This window comes from Macaca mulatta, chromosome 7 (genome assembly GCF_049350105.2).
Source record: "Macaca mulatta isolate MMU2019108-1 chromosome 7, T2T-MMU8v2.0, whole genome shotgun sequence".
In the NCBI taxonomy this organism is placed as follows: domain Eukaryota; kingdom Metazoa; phylum Chordata; class Mammalia; order Primates; family Cercopithecidae; genus Macaca; species Macaca mulatta.
Genome location: NC_133412.1, coordinates 124,935,967 through 124,959,087, shown reverse-complemented (window position 1 = coordinate 124,959,087; position 23,121 = coordinate 124,935,967). Strand labels below are relative to the sequence as shown.

The 23,121-nt window shown below is 38.6% G+C and overlaps 1 protein-coding gene and 1 non-coding gene across 25 annotated transcripts in view; both read right to left on the bottom strand.

The window, feature by feature from the left end:
- Positions 1-179: 179 nt before the first annotated feature.
- FRMD6 (FERM domain containing 6) overlaps positions 180-23,121 on the bottom strand; it is a 249,928-nt gene continuing 226,986 nt past the window's right edge. For all 24 annotated transcript variants that reach the window (XM_077941024.1, XM_077941009.1, XM_077941006.1 and 21 more), the window contains 8 exons: positions 22,504-22,659; positions 19,147-19,212; positions 18,238-18,306; positions 15,367-15,541; positions 10,449-10,784; positions 8,926-9,057; positions 5,084-5,175; positions 180-3,184 (listed from right to left, as the gene is read on the bottom strand). In XM_077941024.1, the coding sequence (XP_077797150.1) occupies positions 2,900-3,184; positions 5,084-5,175; positions 8,926-9,057; positions 10,449-10,784; positions 15,367-15,541; positions 18,238-18,306; positions 19,147-19,212; positions 22,504-22,659 (1,311 nt within the window). In that variant the 3' untranslated portion in view covers positions 180-2,899. The remainder of the gene's footprint in view (positions 3,185-5,083; positions 5,176-8,925; positions 9,058-10,448; positions 10,785-15,366; positions 15,542-18,237; positions 18,307-19,146; positions 19,213-22,503; positions 22,660-23,121) is intronic.
- On the bottom strand, positions 6,783-6,889 carry LOC114679766 (U6 spliceosomal RNA). The gene has a single exon (XR_003731877.2). It is a non-coding gene; the product is annotated as a U6 spliceosomal RNA (small nuclear RNA).

Below are 23,121 nucleotides of genomic sequence, written 5' to 3'. Positions count from 1 at the left end.
ACATGGTAGTGCTCAGCATCAGCTATTACCATCGTCACCACCAGAACTGTTTTGCTTGGAATTCTATCACATGGAATCTTGTTGTCCTTCACTGTGCTCCATTACGGCAAAGAACATGAAGAAAACACTGTCACTCCTTAGTGCTTCTTGCTGGAGAGCTCTAATAATCAAAAAGGCAATTTAAAGGCAAAAAAGTAACTTTATTGACTGCTAAACTTACCATGAAACATCTATAAGAAATAATTACAAAATAATGCGGGTTTTTTTTTTACATACTTTTGGTATCATCTTGATATGATGATCCTTTCACAGAAAGGATTATTTACAGTTTATGTAGATATAAAGCTCACTGTTGCAAATACAAATGTAGATGTGCAGAGGCAATATACACCAAACGGGTATACTGACAAGCGATAGATGTGTAAGAAATGCAGAATAAATAACAGCTTTATAGTTTTCTTTTTATTTTTAAAAACAATTTCCAAATACAAAATATGGATTATTCAAAGTGGATTTTTCATATACATATATATAATTCTGCTGCAAACAGTGGATCAAAAAGCAAAAGTGTTCTTAGCATGATTCATCTTTGAAAACCCATAGGACTATTCATAAATCCAATTAGAAAGAGCGTGTGCAAAACCACCAACAATGTCAGCAAAACCTTAAAGATCTGATTTTGGTTGAAGTAGAAAGAAAATAAAGTATAAAGCAGTACCTGTTTACAGTAATTAAATATGTTTTTTCTTTATCTTTCTTTCTTAAATATGTCTTTTTTTTTAATGTTTGCAAGAAACTCCAAGGGCTAAGGAAATGCACTGCATTATGATCTGGGCTCCTTAGAGTACAAACCTCACCAGGCTTAAGCATCATCCATAAGAAATGGTGGATTACTTAATGACTTGTAAGTAAAACAGTCATTAAATGATCCTTTCATACTTTAATCCTTTTATGCAGAGACTGAGATACCTCCATACATTCCAATATCTACAACTTTGGTTCTATTAAAGTATTTGATAAAAACAAAATAATTTTGACCACAGAACTCTACGGAACTTTTTTTCCTTTTAAAGTGTCAGGTGAACCTAACGTGATGAGGCAATGTTGCCTACACATCCGCGACCCAGCACGGGAGGGGCAGCACAGGCGGGGCATGTTCCAGCTCACCCTTTGTTGTAATAATACTGACTCCCAGCCATGGGTAACACTGCTTATGTTCCGCTGTACCCTACATCTATTTCGTTACCTGAAAACATAATTTTGTATAAAAATATGATTGTTTCTTTAGAAAATAATATATAGCTTTTTTAATAAAACCTGGCAGATAGAAAAAAATGGTATATCAAAATATGGTAAACAAATGTTGCAAAATACTAAATCATTAAAAATATCTTATAGAAAGACATTGTGCTATGAAGTTCTCTCCTGAAGTGTGAGCAACGTTTTTACTGTACATCAAAAGATTGATAAGTTCACTCCCCTGACTTGGTTTCATTATATATTGTAACAGCAGCACAGCAGGTAACTGTCTTAAAAATGGCCCTTTCTCATACACTACGTCTTCCGTACACTTTTACTTCAAAATTAACAAAAGACACCCCCAGGATGAGTGGTTTTCAACTCTGTTGCATATTAGCTCCATCTGGAGAACTTTAAAGGAAAAGGCAATTCTACCTGGGTCCCGCCACAAGAGAATGATGTACTCTGTCTGGTGGGAGACTCAGTCATTATTTCTTAAAAGCTCCCCTGCCAAATTCTGTTATACAATCAGTGCTGAGAATCATGGCCAAAGGCACATGAGGGAACAGTCATTCTGAACTCTACATGTATCAACTGATGTCTGCAGGTATCACTCACTCAGTGACACATTCTCAATCTTAAGGAATTCCATCTATAAAAGATAGTCATAGAAGCCAAAATGAAGACATAGTAAGCTTTAAACACATATAAACATACACAATCCCATGTATTTATATATGTATAATATATACATAGAGTATTTTGGTTAGGCAGAAACTAGCATTGCCGTAATTTGTTCTTGATAATTAAACAAATAAAGCATCACCAAGCACCAACGTTTTCTAAGACATTTTCCACAGTTTTAACAGACACTGGTTTTGTAAACTCCACAAAATGCATTACAACATGAATATAATTCATCTGTTACTTGGATGTGGAACTCAACTGAATCCTGGAGCTTTCTGGAAGATCACAGAAGAGGACATGGCACTGAGCGGGGTGAGGGAGTCACAGACACCACAGCACGCACTTCTGGTTTTCTGCTTATTGCTTAATTCATGTCTTGACTGCACAGGTGCTTCTGTCACATATGTATCTTTGGCTTGCTACAACCTCATGATTTTGACCACTCCATCAGTGTTCACTCTGGGACAGCCTCAGGGAGGAAGCAATGGGTATACAGAGCAACCGTCTCTCTGTTAAAAGAAGAGAGAATCTTCCCTCTTTCCTCTCCCAAACCATGAGCATTTTATGAGGGAATGGTGAAAAATTTACAAGCAAACAAATAAATCTAACATCATTCACGTGATAAAAAAGATGTGATGTTACATGTAACTGAACTAAAAAGCATCAGATGAGCAAACACACCACACTCCAATATTCTGAAGGCTTTGCAATCAGTAAAGCGCATTTCCTTCTGAAGGATCAGTGAACTTCCGGGCACTTGTCTTGCTGTACATTTTCTGTAGTTCTTTTACTTCTGTGTAATACTTAAAGTGCAATTGTTCCAAGGCTTTTGTTTCCATCATCACAAATATTATAAAGAAAGAGCTATGTTTAGGGTGAAGAAGATATGGCACAAGTAATATGTAAAGAACCCATGACTTTCGCATCCTCTAGCAAACAGTAAGCTGCCTGTACAGCTGCACACAGACGGACTTTATACAACAAACTCTGGAACTTCATCATGAGTGAGATCTAGAGAAAAGTATTTGCTGGTTCTTTTGACTGGAAAAGCATCTTGGATGTTGATGCACTGCTGGGCCAAGCAACTGTTGCAATAGAGGCCTTCCTCATCCAGTTCATGGCCACATCCAAAGGTGTAACTCTGAGCAGTGTCCTGACACAGACCTGCAATGCGCAGGAAGTCTTTCTGGTAAAGTCGGATGTCATCAAGGCTCAAGCTGTGTCGATCGGTGGAGGTCTTTGGTTTCCGACATATAGTCTGCAAGATAAGGGAAGGTTGAAACAACTTTATAGACTAAAGGGAAAGGTTAGAATATCTGCCTTGTAAAGAGAGATGCCACAGAACCACAAAAGGTTAAGTAATCCTTAAATGTTAGAAAGTGGTTTCCAATCTGTGGTTTCTGGGCCCTATGAGGAAATATATCATCAACACCGCCTCCACCAGTAATAATAGCAGCTCACATTTACCGAGTAATTACTATGTTCCAGACCCTGACGTAAATACTCGGCAGGTATTAACTCATTCAATCTTCCTAACAGTCCTAGGAAGCAGGCACTATCATTCTCCTCATTTTACAGATAAATAATCCAAAACACAGAGGTGCAAATACAACAGAAATCCAACTATCCCTAGCATTTCAGAAATCAAGTAATTATCTTGAAATAAGGTCGTATAGGTAAAGACATGGTTTCTTTGTGGTTTTTTTTTTTCCACTAGGATATGGCAATTCAATGTGGCAACACTTTTAGGCCAAGGTCTGTTTTATTATTTTAATAAGAAATGGGAAAATAAACCAATTATCAAGAAACACAGTTTTGCTCTTTAAAAGCCCAGAATTCTTGGGTTGAATATAAAGGGTCCTTGGTGCTGGGTCGGATACAGGGCGTTCTTGGTGCTGAAGAGGCTGGGAGGCAGGCACCAAGACTAAGTTCCCGAACACGGGGCTGGGGGCGGGGTTCTGCCAAATGCTGTACCCAGCGGGGGGCAGACTTTTTTATTAACCCAAGAGGTGGTATTAGAAATAGGTTAAAAACGATTCTGATAATTACATGAATGGAAGGTATGTAATAGGTCATTTAAGGAAACCAGGCATTATATCTTTAAATTTTGCTGCTTACCACCACAAAGGACAACCCTGTTAGAATAAGATACAATTTCTGCTAGAGGCAAAAGTTCCAGAAGCACGTTTTGCTAGGAAGTGTCACATCTGAGTGACTCCTTGTGCCGATGCAGTCTTCCCAGGCTCCAATGGGATTTCACACATAGAATCATCTGGTCATCCCCACAGACTCTCAAGGAAGGCACACAATGTTCTCCCCACAGTGTGGGTGTGGAATCTGACTATCAGCTGTGTCCCAGAAACATCTCTTAAGAGTAGATTACTCATTGGAGTTTTCAGAAAAATATTTCATAAACATCATTTTCACATTATGGTTACTTCAATGGAAGTAAGAGAAAGAAAAGACAAATGAGAAAAAAAGGGAGGAAAGAGGAGGAGAAAAGTAGGGGACAAGGACAGCCAGAATGCAAATGAGAAAAGAGAAACATACACAGAAGGTAAAAAAACAAGACACAAAGAGAGCCCAAGAAAGAAAGGCAGGAGGAGGGAGGACGTGCTCAGGAAGTAGGGCCATTAGTCACACATTACATCCAAATGCTGAAACCATTTCAGGGTATTTTATCTATATCGCTGGACATTTAATAGTTTAACCAATGATTACAGGTTGTCAAATGCTCTAGGCTCAGCATACTTTGAAAATTCAATCTGAATGGAATCACCAGAGTGTGGAAACATGTCTGCCAGAACACCTTGACAAAAAATATTATTCTCCCAGGTTGAGGACAAGTAACACACACACAGACACGTGCACGTGCACACGTGGTTCGACGGAAGCCCGAGGACCAGAGGCTTCCCAACCATATAAAGTGTGAAGCAAAGTATATAATTACCTAAGTAAAAATCAACTCAAAGATAAGCAGAACTAGCAAATAAGATGGAAATAAATTCAGAATAAAGCTAGAATGTATGTATCTAGGAAGGATCATTTCCTTAGGGTTTTTAATTTTTGCTCATCTGTATAAAGTAAGTATAAGTTACTACCTAAAATTTTCTATAACTTCATTTTCCTAATTGATATTTTTCAATTCCTTTAATACCTGTGGAAGAGAATCAGTACTCTGGCCACGAAGCTTAACAACCGTTTCTGAAGAGCTCGAGGTGGAAGACCCAATTTCTTTCACAATCAACCCTGAAATAAAACATAAGAGATAGAAACAATAAATACTTCAAATTATTCAAGCCTCTTGCCATATATTCTGACATATTGCCATCAGGAATGAAAAATCAAATATTAACCATTACCAAAAAGTTTCACTGTGACTCTTTGGTGGCAGACAACCAGGACAGCCCACACTCTCTCTCATCTTACAGTAAATAGAGATTAATGAGTCAATGTAGAGTTAGAGTGTAGGAAGATGTTTAGAGTCTGACTTTTCTAAAACTTCTAATTAAGCTATTTATAATGACGTTACAGACAAGAAGCAAAGACTATTGGTGTAAAGCCGCCTCTTTACTGCATCTCATAAAGCTTCCCCTCCTCCCCTTTCTATACAGCAGCAACATTAAACTTAACCCTTACTGAACGCACACCTTCTAGATTTGGTTCGGCTTGGATGTATACTGGTGAATTGTAGGGGCTCTGGCCTCTGAAGTCAGACAGATCTGGCTGGATCCTGGCCCAGACAACTAATTAGCCATGTATCCTGGCCAGTTACTTAGCCTCCCAGTGTCTCAATCTCCTTCTCGTATAAAATCGGGCCAATAACAGCACCTGCCCACTAGTTTTAATGACAATTACACAGTGAATGCATAACAGGATAAGGTACAGAGACTATACATGGATACACTCAGTTCACGGCAGCTCTTTTTGGGTGATGGGATACTTGGCACATACCTCCTGCAGCAGATCCCCCCGGTAGGAGACAAACTGGGAGGCCATAGTGAAAATTCAGTACTGAGTCTTTAAGAACAACAGAGCCCCTAATCTAACCACCTGAGCACTCAGTGGAAACCCACAAAAATTTCAGAAGCAGAAATCCAGGGCTGACATTTCCCTACGTGACCGGCATATGAGTGAAGCATTGAGTAGAAACATGTCTCAGAAGTTAAAATTACCAATAAGAACTAGAGGTATAAGTGAACGCCGCTGAAATTTTTCTTGCCAATGAATGAAGCAAGTGTGCTACAGGTCAAACCCTAGATCCATAAAGCCAAATGGCTTCTTAAAAAAACAAAAACAAAAAACCTTAAGTAATGTGATTCTTATTCAACTACTGCTAGTAGTCTACAGAATGACTTGTGTTCTATCCCTTAACTTAGAAACATCTCATAATGACTCAGGGTCTAGCATATGCCATAAATATATTAAGCATTCAATAATTAGTTCAATTGAAACATGAAATATGAAGACATTCCTGGTTTACAAGTAGACATTTTAAAAACTCAGGGGATACTCATGTTTTAGGGTTTAGTACAAATTGCTTTAGGAGAGGATCTAGAATGATCTTTATCTTCTAAAGAGCATTAAACCTTTAAACAAATCATCATAGAGACATGTGGACTTGTGCACTGGTTGGCAACTGGCATGGCTCCTTTTGAATTTCCTGGTAAATGTGCCCGTGGCTATCATGCCTGTAAAGAGTCTTCTCCAAATCCAGATCTACCGCTGAAAAAGTAAGTACCAAGCTGGTGCTCAAAACACTTAACCAACTCCTATCACACTCTATAAGAATGAAAGACAGAGTGGTATACTTCATCACTACTCAATCTTAGCTGAGTGTTCTTTTTTTTTTTGGGAAAGATATGGAACGCTTCACAAATTTGCATGTCATCCTTGCAGAGGGGCCACGCTAATCTTCTCTGTATCACTGCAACTTTAGTGTATGTGCTGCCAGGGCGAGTACTTAGCTGAATGTTTTATAAGCAATGTTTAAATGCTCAGATTATAGAGAATTTAGAAAACTAAGATGACATAAGAAAGAAAATAAAATCATCTATATCTATAAACCTAACATCCAAAGAAAAGGCTATTAACAGTTTTATGTTTTTTAAATACACAGATAAATATGCTTGTTTTTAATTAAATCACATTTTATATAATTTTTACTGTTTACCATAACTATCCTTCTTATGTTATTTTGTTTGAAAAATCTCAAATTTAATGGTTATATACCATATGAATAATGAATATGGTATAATTTAACCACTTGTTTTTTTTTTTTTTTTTTTGGACAGAGTCTCACTCTGTTGCCCAGGATGGAGTACAGTGACGTGGTCTTGGCTCACTGCAACCTCTGCCTCCTGGGTTCAAGTGATTCTCCTGCCCCAGTCACCCTTGCAGCTGGGATTACAGGCCTGCGGCTGATTTTTTTTTTTTGTATCTTAATAGAGATGGGGTTTCAACATGTTGGCCAGGCTGGTCTCCAATTCCTGACCTCAGGTGATCTACCGACCTCAGCCTCCCAAAGGCTGGGATTACAGGCGTTGAGCCACCGCACCTGGCCTTACCACTCATTCTTTCATTATTTTCATAACATTTCAATAAACATTTTTTATATATAAATTTTCTTAAACAGCCAGACTTTTTACTTACATTTTATCTCTATTTAAAATTAACAGTCTTATAAAAATTAAATGCAGAAATATATAAATGCAAAGTCCAGGTCAGCTTCCCTCATACCTCCCTTCCCAGAGGCACTATGGCATACGCTGTTTTTAGACCATTTCCTTTCCACAAACATACATACATAGAGCTATATACATGGACCTATAATGTGCATATAATTGTGAATTTAGATTTAATTTAAATTAAAGTGTAATTGTAAAGAGAAAATTCAATATCATAAAGTAAATGGGCAAAAAGGGGCAAAGTTTGGTATATGAACTCTAAGCATGTTTAGAGTAAGCAGCCTAATGAGTCAGTGCTGGTCAGAGAGATGATTCTCTGCAGCCACAGGCAGGTCTGGGAAGCCAGGGTTCTGTCGGGTTAGCAAACAGAATCTTGAAATAAAAGATGTCTCCTGCTCTTGAAGACTAAGTGCCAGGATGGTAGTGACTGTGTATTGGTCTGGTTCCTCTCTGATTTCCAATGCCTGGCACCTGGAGGAAGAGACTCAATGAACATCACGAGGTATGGATCTGCCAGAGCAGGGACAGGCTACCCCAGGCTGGCCCTTCATTCAATGAAAGCTGGAAGGGGCCATTTCAACAGCGCTCATTCCTGAGGCATATTTCTCTAAAGAACAGACTGATTCATGATGTGTGACAAAAGCAGTTAGATGTGACTGATGTCTATAAACAAAACTCATACTGCTGCCATTTTTTAAAGATAGTATCTTACATGTGACAGAAATTATATACTGTGTATTATATAACTATAATAGGATTAGAGTGAATGCATGTTTTCTAGAAGAATTCATACAAATATGGAATTTAAGAGTGTCTTTTTAGGTCAACCCGTTTTGACATTTGTCCTCCCAGACTCCTCTACCAGTATAACACAGTGGGGAAACAACAACAACAAACAAAGACCTGGAGGCCTGCTTCTGTTTCTAGCCATGCAGGATTTGTCCTCTTTGAACTATAGGTTAACTCATCTGTAAAAAGGAGGCCAGACTGAAGGGGTCTACAAGGCCTTCCAGATACATTACATGATTCTCGACACACCATAACATAAAGAGAACCCTATTGCACAACTACCTTTTGTCCAAAGCATGGAGCAGAAAATGCTAATTCCCAATCCTGGGTGTTTCTCCTCTTCCCTTCCTTCCACAGACGGCACAGGATCCTGCAGTTTACAATACTGACCTGAAAAGCCTCTTAGTGCAGTCCAGTCTCTGATCGAGAGCCCCCAGCCCACCCTTTCTATTTTCTGAGGCACGTGTTTTTCAGTCCTGGATAACCCGCTGCCAAGGAAGAATAACTTCCTGTAAGAGCTCACCCGAGTGTCCGTTCAGCTTCCGTGACATGAGCATGTCCTCCGTGATGTAGATGCACATGTCTGGGCTGACTTCCAGAGGCTCTTCATTCATCTGCTCCAGATCCCGGGGGTCATCAACCAACATCTCTATTTCTGACACAGAAGAAGGAAACGACAGTTAATAACAAAAAGGGAAATGACCATCATAATATACGACCATATTTTGAGGGTGGCTATGTAATTATTCATATTTGAAAATAAATTTGCTAATGAGACTCCAATAGGAAACTCCAGAGATCATTTTCAACAGGTGCTACTCTCTCTCTCTTTCTGAGACGAAGTCTCACTCTGTCACCAGGCTGGAGTGCAGTGGTGTGATCTCCACTCACCGCAACCTCCACCTCCTGGATTCAAGCGATTCTCCTGCCTTAGCCTCCCAAGTAGCTGCGATTACAGGCACCTGCCACCATGCCCAGCTAATTTTTGTATTTCTAGCAGAGATGAGGTTTCACCATGTTGGCCAGAATGGTCTTGATCTCTTGACTTAGTGATCCGCCTGCCTCGGCCTCCCAAAGTGCTGGGATTACAAGCGTGAGCCACCGCGCCCAGCCTACTTGCTCTTTCTTATAGGACTGCTGTATCACCTACATATTTTCTAATACTATATTTTGCCAATTATTCTGTATTTTTTTAAGAAAAACTACACTACCTTGCTGCAATGACAAAGGGCAAAACGAAACTGATGGGCCCTTTGCCTGATGCCAAAGCAAGGCTCACTGACACAGGCAGATGAGCAGTTCACAAAGCCCCCATGTCCATAGCTGCCCACTCTCAAGGGCACTCAGTGACTTGAGATCCACACAAATTCTACAGAAACCAAACAGACGGTCTGCACTTTTCTTTAACTGAGTCTATCGTTTCCCTTAAGCCTGAATGCTACAGCACTTATTTGAGAGAGGAAAATAATATAAAAGAGGGCCACAAATGTTAAATTTGGCTGAGATAAGCCATAGGATTCATCTTATCTCCTTAACACGCAGTAAGTTCCTATCAGCCAGGTGCTATATTTCTTTTATCCTCTCTATAGTTCTGGTTACATGGGAGGCGCTTAAGAAAAACATTACTAAGTAACTCAATGGTGTGGACTCCAATTTTTATTTTGTGGGGGGGGTCCAGAAGTTCAAGATGTTTCTGTCACCATCACTGCACTCCACTGTGTCGTCCTAACTACTGTTTTATTTAATCTGGGAATCAGAAATACAGACACAATGGCTGCAGGACTAATCTCCAATCTACTTCATAGAAACAGCTAAGACTTTGAGTCCACAACCATCCAATCTTGTGGCCGCAAAGGATCACAACTAGAGGGATGTTTTGTTCACAGCCAAACACAAGCAATTCAACCAAGTCACTGGGGAAGACGAGACACCACTTCCACCCTATTACTACTGCCTAACGTTGCTCTCCAGACACCAGTTCTGTAGAATCAATGCTTGGAAAAACTGGGAGACTAAACAGAGAGCCAGTGAGGACAGTACTGTTACCATCGTCCTGCGAGTCCTCTTCCAGCCGGTCTTTGCCGCCACTCTCCACCCCTGAGGTGTGGGAGCTGCCATGACTGGTCATTGAGCTGCAGGTTTTCAGCTTGCGGTGGACGGCACTGCTGGAGTAGCTGTCTTCTGGCCCCGTGTCCCGGGGCTTGGTGTCTGCCTCAATGCCCGAGGTGTGGGAACTGCTGTGGCTGGTGGTGGAATGACGGGACAGGCGCTTGTGCTTCATGCTGCCCGCACTGCTCCCGCTGGCCCGCGATCGTTTTTCCAGCTGGTCCATGTCGAGGTCCAGGTTGTCACTGATGTAAGATTCCCGGTACTGCTTCTTCTCTGTGTGGTGGGGAACACAGCTCATTATTACATCAACCAAGACAGAAGGAACGGCTGGTGAGCTTAAGTGACTCATCAGGCCAAGAACAAGGATAACTTGAAGTTCAGAATCTAGTGACTGGAAAGTAGTAATAATTTAGATAGGAATTTGACTTCAGAAGACTGAAAAATGACTAAAAACCAGTGCAACAGATTTGAGGGGGATATTTAAATTACTCAGTTTTTTTAAAGATTCAAGCAGTATAAGAAGAGCGGTATTTAAAGTGTAGTTACAGACCACTTCTTGTCTGCAAATTTATTGGTCCACAGTGAAATAAGTTCAGTGAGTGATATGAACATTTAGAAACTTCCAGAGCTTTGTGACATTGCCATGACAGCCACCAATGTGATTTTGTATTTTGCGAAAGTATCCACAGCATATTAAATATTTTAAAAATCTGGCCCTTTTCTGCAGATAATTTCAGAAGCACTGCTCTAGAAGACTACTTAATAAATATAATTATGCTAATTGCCATTCATTTTATTTGTTCATCTGTTCAATTTGTTCCATTGTTAGCTTAGCTCTAGCTGTTGAATACAATTTAATATAAAACTATTCTTCTGAGAATTTCTTGTGAAGATTCTAAAATTTGGATTTTCATTAATATAAGATTGATTTTCTCCACTTAGGCTGAATTAGTGAGGTTTTATCATCTACTTAGAAAATACCAGTAATTACTACTGGTTTGATGATTTCCAACTCTGACTGGTAAAGCTGTTCTTTGATTTAACATGTCAGTGCTGTTCTTGAACGCAATCAAAAACACAACACTGTAAAGTCTCTTTTATTACATACTAAACTAACCATTCCATTAAGGCACAAAGTTACAACCCAGCTGCCAGTTACAACTTGACTGACACAAAAATATTATTTTTGTCTTTTAGGTCAGAAATGTAAAACAAGGAAGAAGTTTAGATTCCTTGCCTTTTTAATACTGGTGAGAAATAATACAATACAACAATGTCAAAAAGGGAGAGTGTATTTGGGGACTGTTAAGTTGATCTAATTTTAGAAACTGCTAACTAGTAGACTAATTGGGTTCTCAGGGGCCTGTTAATGGATTTTAATTGTCTTGTTTCTTGGTTAAGTGAAAATACTTGCATGCCTGATATCTGAATCCAGCTCAGAAGTATAATCATCACAGGGTCCCCAGAGGGAAAATGGGCAGCAGGAGAAAGAAAAGATGCGCCTTCTAGGATGCAAAATGCAAAAAAATGCTTGGAGAAGGCTATGTGCACATTTCCAGGTTCCAGCCCATTCACATCTTTCTAAGGAACTGGCTGAAACACAAAGATGAGTATGTACTGCTACACAGAAAGCAGGCTGAAACCAGACACCAGAGCTCCACGCACACATCATCACAATAAAAATGCATCCAGGGACAACCTGTCATTCAGGGAGCAGACTGGGGCCTAACAATCCCCATCTTCTGAATCAGCAGGTGTGAGATGAAGGTGGACAGCCAAAGCAGTTTGCAAAAATTACCGTAGTTCCTATTCACTGTGGTTTCACAGTAATAGCCATGTGGCCCTTGGATGAGTGGTAAGTGAAGAGAAAAAAGTAAAAGTCTGTAAGTTGTTGGAGTTCCATTGTTCTAAAATAATTAGGAACTGTGGACCTAATCATTTAAAAGCTATTCTGCATCTTTACATATAGCCTTTTTACTCCCAACTTCCTGATAGAGGTCAGTATAGTTCCTCTATACTCACTAGTATACTAATGAGTATACAAGTACTTGCCAGCCTGTTTTCTAACTATTCCCGACTACATGTTAGCATGGCCTGGGTGTTCCACATGGCTGGCTTTTCTGTTCCCTCCCTAGTGCTGTATCACACCCTTTCCAGATATTTAAGAAGCTTCACACCGTTCAATTACAAACTGAGAGAAACATTAAATAATTCTGAAATGTTTTCTAAGAAATGTAAAATGCAGCCTCTCATCCACCTAATAATCACTGGTGTCAACAGTACAGATCATCAATATGCCTGTGCTCTTTTTACTCCCTCTGTTGTAAAAGATCAGAGACAATGAGGTTTTTCATACACTATTTTAGAAAATAATGCAGTAAATGTGACTACTTATTCCTAAGAATAAGCTCCAGCTCTTGAATAAAGTTAGGCTTAAACATTTTTTTTAATGATGCGAGGCATGTTTTTCTTTCTCTTCTAAACCCTATAGAAAAATCCTTGTGATCATTTTCTACTAAAATGCTAACATAGTGTTTCAGACAAAGTGACTCTAAATAAAATTAAGAAAAACACAGACTCTTTTTATGCTGTTTTTTGCTAAACTAATGCCCAAAAAAGGGCTTTTCATGTTAAAATGACAGAGCCCTTAAATGGGGGTGAGATCATTGGATTCAGGCCAAAGTTGACCCAGAGAAACTTAATTTCAGGCCGTTTTCAGACCTGAAAAACCTCTAAGTAGAAGAAACTAAGTATGTGTCATTCCTTCATTCCTCTACTGCTATGGTTTGAATATCTGTTCCCTCCTAAACTCAGGTTGAAATCTAATTGCTATCATAAATCATATGCATCATATATCATAGTAGTAAGATGTGGGAGTTTAAAGAGATGATTCGATCATGAGAGATCTGCTTTTGTGAATGGATTAGTGCCATTATTGCAGCAGTGGGTTCATTATGAGAGGGGGAGCTCGGCCCCCTTTTACTCTTTCTCACCCTCTCTTTGCCCTTCCACCTTCCACCATGGGATGAAGTAACAAGAAGGCCCTCGGTAGATGCTGGCTCCTCAATCCTGGACTTCCCAGCCTCTAGAACTGTGAGGAAATAAACTTCTGTTCTTTAGAACTTACCTAGTCTGTGGTCTTTTGTTACAGCAGCACAAAACAAACTAAGACACCTACTCACTTCAGCCTCCAAATATACTTGGTACTATGGTTGGCAATGAACCAAGCTCTCTTTGAAAACTCAAAATTCTTTGTAATTTTTACCTTAGAACCTATAGATGAAGGCCATTAATTCTTTTAGGCTCTAAAGGGATCTCTTAAGGTCATCTGAACAAAAAATATACTAAAATGTTGCAGGCAGAAGAAAGCTAATAGAACAAATCACCTTCTCAAGGTGTCATGTTAGACGTTGAGGAATGAAGCTGACTTGGCAAATTATGGGCTCTGCACCTAATTATGTCACATATTCTCACAGGTTCTCCTGCTTCTTCATCCTCTTCCTGCCCCCATCTGAATTCCTTTTAATATTCATGTCAGCATAGGAGAGAGATATTTGTTACACTGATGAGTTATGGTGGGGAAGAACTGGCAGTCTAGCAGCAGCGGAAGCCAATACACCTGACAGTTATACCAATTCTCTCTGAAGACACATGCAGTTTGTGGCAGACAGTGAGGAATGATTCATGTTCTAATCGCTACTAAATTACAAGAGAATTGCCAAACTGGGTCTCATTTGGATTGAGAGAGAATTTTGGAGAGAAATCAATCAGAAGCACAAACTTCTATAAGGTCTTTTGTTTATTTAAGAAAGGATGGGTATTTGTCTTGTTTCTACAGGAAAGATGAGGTCTGAGGTGTCAAAACTTGTCTCAGACATGAACCTAAAATATGAATCTTCACCCTGATATTCACACAAAAACACCAAATCCAATCTAATCAAATTACTGTTAGATATTACTACAATTTATAAAACTAATTTTTGCAAAAAAAATCTTTGAAAGCATAAACAAAACCCCAAAGCATTTAAAAAAAAATAACAAAAGAACAAAAAACAAAAATCCAAATACGTAATGCAGCAGTTTTGAGGATTAGGGTTGGGGTGTGTTAAATGGAGGAAATCCAGGGTGCCACAACTCAAGATAAAAGGCTATCAGATTAATGTTGTAAAGTTGAAGCCAGATGTTACAGACCCTTAACACTGCCTTCTTTCCCACCCTGACTTGCTTCCCTTTTCAGGGCCCAGTACTCTGAGGCCCCAGATAGACTGCTTTATTTCATCTGCATCTCAGCAAAGCCCCCAAAGGACTAGCTGACTTCCCTCTCCTTTGTTTGGCATTCTTGCTAGACCAGACCTGGGGGCCTCCCAGTTGTCAATCGGAGGCTGGAGACACATCTGTGACCCACCTTTATTATCACTCTAACCCTAAGAAAGAATCACATTGGAAAGAATTCCAGACCACCTGTGGATAATAGCACTAAGGTGGGTCAGTGTACATACAAAGCTCTGAAATGCATATAAAATCTGAGTTGCAGATAAACCCTTGCCCTGTGCCTTTATAGGTGGCTTTTTGTAAGGATTTTCAAGTCAGGCATGGGAAAACCTTAGAGACTGTACTTGAGAGATAGCTAAATGGAGTCACCTCTGATATTCTGAATAGGTGCTACGGTAGATGGGGCTCAAGCCTAACCCTTTGCCTTCTGGAAATACTGAGATGTAAATAGTAATGCTGCTCTCAATCTGGAGAGTCCCAGTCCCAAAATCCAATTCTGTAGGAGTTCAAAACCCCCATTCAGAGTAAGAGGCCATGGGTGGCAAAGGTACAATGTGCTTCCACGCCCCAGACCCTGGGATACCTTCGTTTTCCTCCAGCTTCCGGATATGGCGCAGGACAGGCTGCAGATTCATATAGAGGCGGTGGCTGTTGCTCAGAAGTTGCAGGAGGTGTCTGGAGCGCATGGGGCACCCTGTGTAGTATATGAGCTTCCGGGCTGAAGGCAAGCCATCTGGCAAAATCTCAAATTTCTTACCCTTTGGAAGGAAACCATGAATCAAATTCAGGAAAAAAAAATCTCTGATTTGCCAAAATCCTCTTTGTTTTCTATTTAGTAAGGAAGATTATAGATTCTGAAATGTATAAAGTTTCATTTAAAATTCCTTGCGGGATAAATTATTGTTTTCCCTTTCAAAAATGTCATAGGACAGGGGATGACCAGAAATTCAGGAAAGCATCTAGCCACAAGGGTCTGTCAGTAAACATTCACTATCCCAAACAGCTGAGGAGTATCTTTGGTTTCTCTGGCTGGTCAGGTTATTTGTATAATGGAGAAGAGAAGGGTCCATCATAAAAGAACCATCAAATGTAATCCCAACACCCTAACGCAGCAACAAGGTGACCAATTCTAAAAAAGACTAATGTATTCAAATATTTATTGAATACTTAATATGGACCAAACACCTTCCTAGGCACTGACAAAAAAAAACCAAATAGGCAGTGAATATGACAGACAAGGTTCCCACCCTCACGGAGCTATATATCCCAGCAGGAGAAAGAAACACACAAAATAATTACAGTTTATGATAAATTCTTGGAAATAAATAAATAAGGAGTTATATAGTGAACAATACAGGATACCTATTTAGGGTTTAGAAGAAATGGAAAACTTCCCTAGCTGGACATAGAGAGAGCTGGTAGTTGGAGGGATGAGATGGGAAAGAACAAGAACAGCTATCAGTAGAGATACAAGGAATCTCCTTCTTCAAGTTCGTGATCACTAAGATAAAGTCCTAAGTTGAGGGCAAGGCTTTGACAAAGTTTCTTACAGTTATGGGATATTATGAACTCTTTCAACTTTCCTAATAATGAATGGGGCAGCTGAAATACAAAAAAGAGTAATTCAGATATAATGATTCTCAGCCAGAGGGAGGAGGTAAAGCAAGGACGGAGCATATTCTAACTACACACTGAAAGTCCGTACGGAGCAGTATGGGCTTGTGTAGTCCAGATAGGGATAAGGTGGAGGTGTTTTGTTTTTTTTAAATCTCTGAGCTTTCCCTCATTTTAAAGGAACTACCAGTGGATCCCAATACTGAAATAGTAACAACTGACATTTTTTGAGCACTAAGCATGTATCCACTCATTTGATCCTCACAGCAAGTCAAGGGAGAGAGTTAATTATCCACATTTTAGAATGAAACCAAGGCACAGAGTTTATGTAACTTGCTCAAGGTCATACAGCTAGACAGGGCTGAGTTGGCTGCACGAAGCATCATCTGAGAAACTTGTCAAAATAGATTCCTCATCTCTACTCCAGACCCACTGAGTCAAAAATCTCCCAGAGGAGGAGGATGAGGCAAAAAAGGTCCTCAGATAAGGGCAATACACAAATAGATTCAGTAAGCACCAAGTCCAGGACCCTAAAAAACCCTCAATTTCATAAATGTACTTTATTATAACTTAATTTGGGGCATGAAAGGGGCAAGTGGGTCTTAATTTGCTCATTTTCAAACAGCTCAGATCCTTTCACAATTAGCTTGAAACAAAAAAGAGCCAGTTGGAGACAGGTTAGGCCCCGTGTAAGTATAAGTAAAGTGAAATCAGACTGAATTGTGCCCAAGTAATTAAAGTAATGTGAAGTCAGAAACAAATCTTTTGACTTACAGGGCAGTGTGGAGTCAATGCCCACATTCTATTTGCAATATAGCCCTTTATTTACATAGGCCATCTTTCTTACAGGAGAGAAGCCCATGTCTACAAACCCTTATCTTCCTTTCTTCACGTATTTTTTCCAGTAATTTCTGAACATAGCAGAACTATGAATTTTTTTTTTTGAAACGGAATTGTGCTCTTGTTGCCCAGGCTGGAGTGCAATGGTGTGGTCTCAGCTCACTGCAACCTTCGCCTCTCAGGTTTGAGCGATTCTCATGCCTCAGTCTCCCGGGTAGCTGGGATTACAAGTGCCCACCACCATGCCCAAATAATTTTTGTATTTTTAGTAGAGACAGGATTTCACCATGTTGGCCAAGCTGGTCTCGAACTCCTGACCTCTGGTGATCTGCTCACCTTGACCTCCCAAAGTGCTGGGATTACAGGATTGAGCCACTGTGCCCAGCCAGAACTATGACTTTTTATGACCAAATATACACATTACTAATTCTTTGAAACCTACCAAAAAAATAGATATAACTGGCAAAGAGAGAAATATTTGGGAAAAATCAAGGCGTTGCTCTAACAAAAGAAAATGTATCATTCTCAATATTGTAAGAGTAGCTTTCCCGTTAAGAATTGTAGACCTCTCTTTAAAATAATGAGTTTTAAATAGTCAAATATTAATATAAACGTCTTTTTATATAATTCTTTATTCTTTGCTCAAAAGAGGTAACTTTCAAAAGAACTGGCTAACCTCTACATGAAATATCTTCTGCAACTAGAATAACTTAGGGACATGTGCTAGGGACCAAACACAAATTAAAATTACTAACTTCTTTTGCTATAAGATTATTCACTATAAGATTCTTTGATTTTAATTTCACCACTGATATGCGTGACAATGGAATATATAGCACATGCATTAAAATACAAGAAAGCCAATTATCTTCAGAGTCAACTTCTTAAAAATTGCAGCTTTTGTGCCTAAGACAATATTGTTTAAAAACAAAAAAATTAAAAACCACAAAAATAAGCAATTAATGGGACTTTTCTTTTAAGCCAGTTATTTTAAACTTACCACAAACACCAATTTTCCAACATTTGTCCAGGGGAAATCATAAAGTAATTGTTTCTCTTCATCTAAATTCTGTGAAAAGAATATGCATATGGAGTTAATGGGAAAAATGATACTATAAACTGGCTCTAACTTCTTTCCCTGAAAACCAAAACACAGTAATTAAAATCTGAAAAAAGCCCCCATATCTCTTTGGAGAAACACAGACAGTAATTAAGAGATATCGTGATAACGATTCTGTGGCTTTTGGTTCCTGTGTGACTGTATTAACTAACCCTTTTAAGGCAATCTTTTCCCTTCTGGCGTATGCCTAAATTTAAATAAAAAGTCCAAAGGACCCAGGCATTCAAGAGATGCAGTAAGGTGCTCAGACTTTCATAATTGGATATTTTGCCTACGCCAAAGATAAGACATGCTTTTACTTTCCTGTGTCTTGCAGAGAGAGGTATCTGTCTCCCTTTTTGATGGCTCCAGGATAACACTGTCCCACCTGCTAAAGTTACTACTTATTTAAGGGGTAAGTTTTATCAGAAAAGTGTAACGGAAATTAAAATGTCTGGTCAGGTACAATATCAAAATGTTGCTTTTCTTTCCACTTACAAATGCTCCAAAGGATAAAAGAATATCTAAAATCAAAGACAAACAGAAATGTTTGGATATTAATGATCTGTTAGTGATGAACCTGGGCTAATCTTTGGCTTACTGTTTTCTGTTATAGAGGACTTATTACTGTCAACAATCGGGCTGAGTCACTTCATCGATCCTACATCATCCACATCTGTGCTAGACAAATAGGAAATGACCAGCCAGTGGCCCAAAATGAACTACTGAAGCTATGGCAGGACCACAGAGGCATGCTGTAAACATAAGACATGGCCGACAGCATTTGACACTTAATTCTCATTTACTAACCTGAAAAATCTGTATTCCCCGCATGGTCAATCCAAGAGTCAGTGAAGCTTCAATTTCCCTTTTATCCTGTAGGAATAGAATTTTATAGAAAATTAAATGTTTCTATATATTTTTTCTACAGTGGACAATTTAGCACCAAAGAAACATTTCAGGATTGAAATTCAGGACTGAAAAGTTTTGAACTTAAAATAACTTTGCTCAAGGCTTTCCACATACCTAGTTTCCTACAAGAATTAAGAAAACCATGGGCACATATTAAATCAAGAATGGTATATTCTACTTTTTAAATTTCTGAGATTTCAAAGGTTTAGTGTTTTTACTATATTACATACACTTTTGTATCTGACAATATTCTAAACACTTGTTATTGAAAACTCCAGTAAACAAGGCTATTTTTGCTGCTTTTGCATCATTTGATTTTTTTAATCTTCTATCTCATTACTCTGTTCTCAGATGTTAGAATCTTTAATGTAATAGTTATACTCTGAGATGCATAAGACTTTGTGTGTTTAAAACTGGGCACATCTTCCAGCTCTTAAGTCAAAATTAGGGGCAAGTGACCAAATATTTAAGGCTCTCTCATGAGGATAATAAAGTTGTACAAGCTTTGTATTCAGTTAGTTTGGAAATACTTATTTTTAAGAAGTTCAATGATCACTCGCCAATATGATACACGGTCTACCAGCTAAACCATAAACTGTAGAAAATAAACTACAACAAGCGTAAGGGAAAAAGAAACTCCACAATTAAAAATGTACTTTAAAATTCAGCCACATCCTTTAAGTGTTCAACTGTAATAAGTATATATAGTGTATAAAGTTCAAAATAGAAGAGAAATGAAATTACTAAGTAAATATTCTCATTATGAGATTTCTCAACAAACACAATGAGTATGCAGATCTTTTTAAGCTTAGTGCCAGTTTCCCCAGGAACATGGGATGAAATATTTTTACAAAATGTATCCTCATTGGCATTATAACTATAAGACACAGCCCATTTCTACTATTTAGGCTGTTTCTTTCCAACTAGTATATTTTTACATCAACAAAGACACATATAGTATAAGCTTTAAGAGGAGAAACTAATCCATCATTATATGAGTTTTGGTCAATTTCGCTTTCAAGACTATACTGACTGCTTTCTGGAATAAGGCTATGCTCGTAAAAATGCTGGTTTTCAAGTATAAGGTATATACTGGTGGAAAAGGGACACAAAATGGTTTTTTTTTTTTTTTCCCCCAGAATGTTCCCTTGTCCTTTGTCTACCTTATTTCCAGTTTATGAGCAGCCCCTAAATGAAGCAGATTTAACGGCTGCCACTGAATTGCTCTAAAGAATAAAAACTGTGCATCAGCCAATATCTTTTCCCCCACTTCATTCTGTTACCTTTTTATTAAAAATCTTGTTTTCAGCAGATAAGAGTCATTTTCTATGCAATTTAGAAGCTCCATACTTTAAGTAAACTTGAAAATTAAGTTTTATACAGAAGATAAATTGGGGATATCTACTTCAATAAAAGATTCTTATTTCTTAATAGGATTCTTTAAAATAGCAAGCTTCCCCAGCAAATAAGGCAAAAAGCAATTAATGGTTATTGAGCACTCACTAATGTGCCAGGTATTCCACCTCATTATTTCAGATTCATTATCTCACCGAAGCCTCCCAACCTTGTGAAGCATATTGTATCATCCCCACTTAATAGACAGCTCAGGATTATAGTTGCCTAGGATGCCAGCTATAGCAAGTAGTGACATAGGGTTTCTAATTGACATCTGATTCCAAAGCCACACTCTTACTCTTTCCAATTCATACTTCTAATACATTTTAAAATATAAACTAATTATCAAAACTGTCATTTATTTGCATCTTCTCGTGTCAACTGAGGTGTCACAAATGAAATCTCTTAAGGCTAAAAACAAAATGACAACTCAGTCCTTTAGGAATTTAGCCAAAGAGATCTTATGGAACTCAATTATGGCTTTCAAGGATGATGGGGCATTAATAATGCATCTCTTAGGCACAGAAGAGAGATAGAAAAAACATCAGTTGGTCCCTTAAGTTTTCTGAACCAGCTAAGAAGATTACTGAGCAATACATCCAAACTAAAGTCCAGTTTCCAATAGTCTAGCTATGCTAATCCTACCACAAAAGGCATAGTAGAGATAACAAGCATAACACTAACAATGGCAATGGTAACAACGGCAAACTTAACATCATGCTTAACATGTGCTGGGCACTGTTTTAAGTAGTTTTTCATCCAACAATTCATTTAGTATCCAGCAATCCTAAAAGGCAAGTATGTTGCTGTCCCCTTTAACTATGGGGAAACTGAAGTACGCAGAGGTTAAGTAAGTAACTTGCCCGAGGTCACACAGTAAGAAGTCAAACTGAGATTCAATCCCAGGCAGTTAGGCTCAACTGACAGTGCTCTTAACCACTTCATCCATTTGGTTTGAGAATATACGTTTGAATACTTAAATGGGTATTAAGGAGTTCTTGCCAGCAAAGTGGCACTTAGGGAATAGTGAAAGGGGTTAGGAGAGGAGGGGAAGAGAAGACAAGATGATATAGAGTACTGTGAGTGATTCCCTGCAGAGCATGGCCCCAGTTGTCATTTGGGTGTGTGACCTCTGCCCCAGAATGAAAAAACGAGGCTAGAGATACACGGGACACAAAGGAGAGTAACTTCCAAGAGTGAGGAACATGTGTAATACAGTTCCTTAAGCACACAGCCTGTGTTATCAAGAAGGCCTTGACTAAATCTTGGCTTTGCCATTTAGTTTTGTGATCTTAGGTGATTCATTTAATCTCGTTAGGCCTCAGTTTCCCGGTCTGTAAAATAAAGATTAAAGTACCTTTCATGTAAAGTTATGAGGATTAAAAAAATATAAAGTGTGCCCAGTAAACACAAGACTCCATAAACATTACCTGTTGTGGTAATGTTCTTGTAATTGATGGATACGATGCAGGTATAGCTTCACTTTGAGGAATATTAAAAATTATTTATCAAATAAGTTGCAAATGCTATTCCCCAAAGCAGAAAAGCAGATTTGGGGAGGAGAGAAAGAACAATGCCATAATCACTGAAAAAGTGAGATTAACATTTTATAGCCAATTGTCATCTCACTATTAGAACCATTAAAAAATACTCCATCCTGCTTCCAGGCCAGAGGAAAACCACCATGGCCTCCAAGACTGACCTACAATAACAAAAAGCAGTTCAATGAAACTCTTTTGGAAGTGTGTAAAAAATGAAATAATTTTTAATGGAAATGAAATCCTAAGGTTTTCCTTCTCAATCCTATTGAGATGATTTTTTTTTTTCTCAGAAGCTGAAGACTTAGTTGCCGTTTCGTACCTTATACAATCTGTAGTAATGAACAGCGACGTCATCCAGTCGGACGGCCTCTTTGATATATTTAAGATGAGCTTCGGAAGCCGTCAGTGCAAACTGATCTTTGTGCATGTTTGGAATGTGCTTCAGGATGTAGTCTTTCCCCCTCTTGGAAACAACCTGTTGGGATACAAGGGGTGTGCAATGCAACATTTGTTGGAGAGATGTAAGCTCTATCCCCACCCCCAAAATGATGAAAGAATGAGAATCTAAAATAGCCATGTAAACTAGTTGGTTTCCATTAGAAAATTCCCACTTTCATTCTGTTTTCACCATCTGTTATGTTGCTGGGCTGAATCAGCTAATACTAGAAGCTATAGAGTCAATTTAATTGTACTGCTGAATACCTAAGAAGAAAAATCACAACAAATAGGAAAAATAAGTTATCTTTGCTTTAAAGTCACCAAGAAAAAAAATTATACAAACTTTCATAATCTTGTACACGTAATTGTTTATACTTGCAAGTTTATACTTGGTACCATGAAATACACCTATAGTAGGCACATCTTCAGGTTCTGGATCCTACCTAACTCTTAAGAAAATTACAGCCACAGAGTGGGAGGTTCTAAATGCTAATCAAAA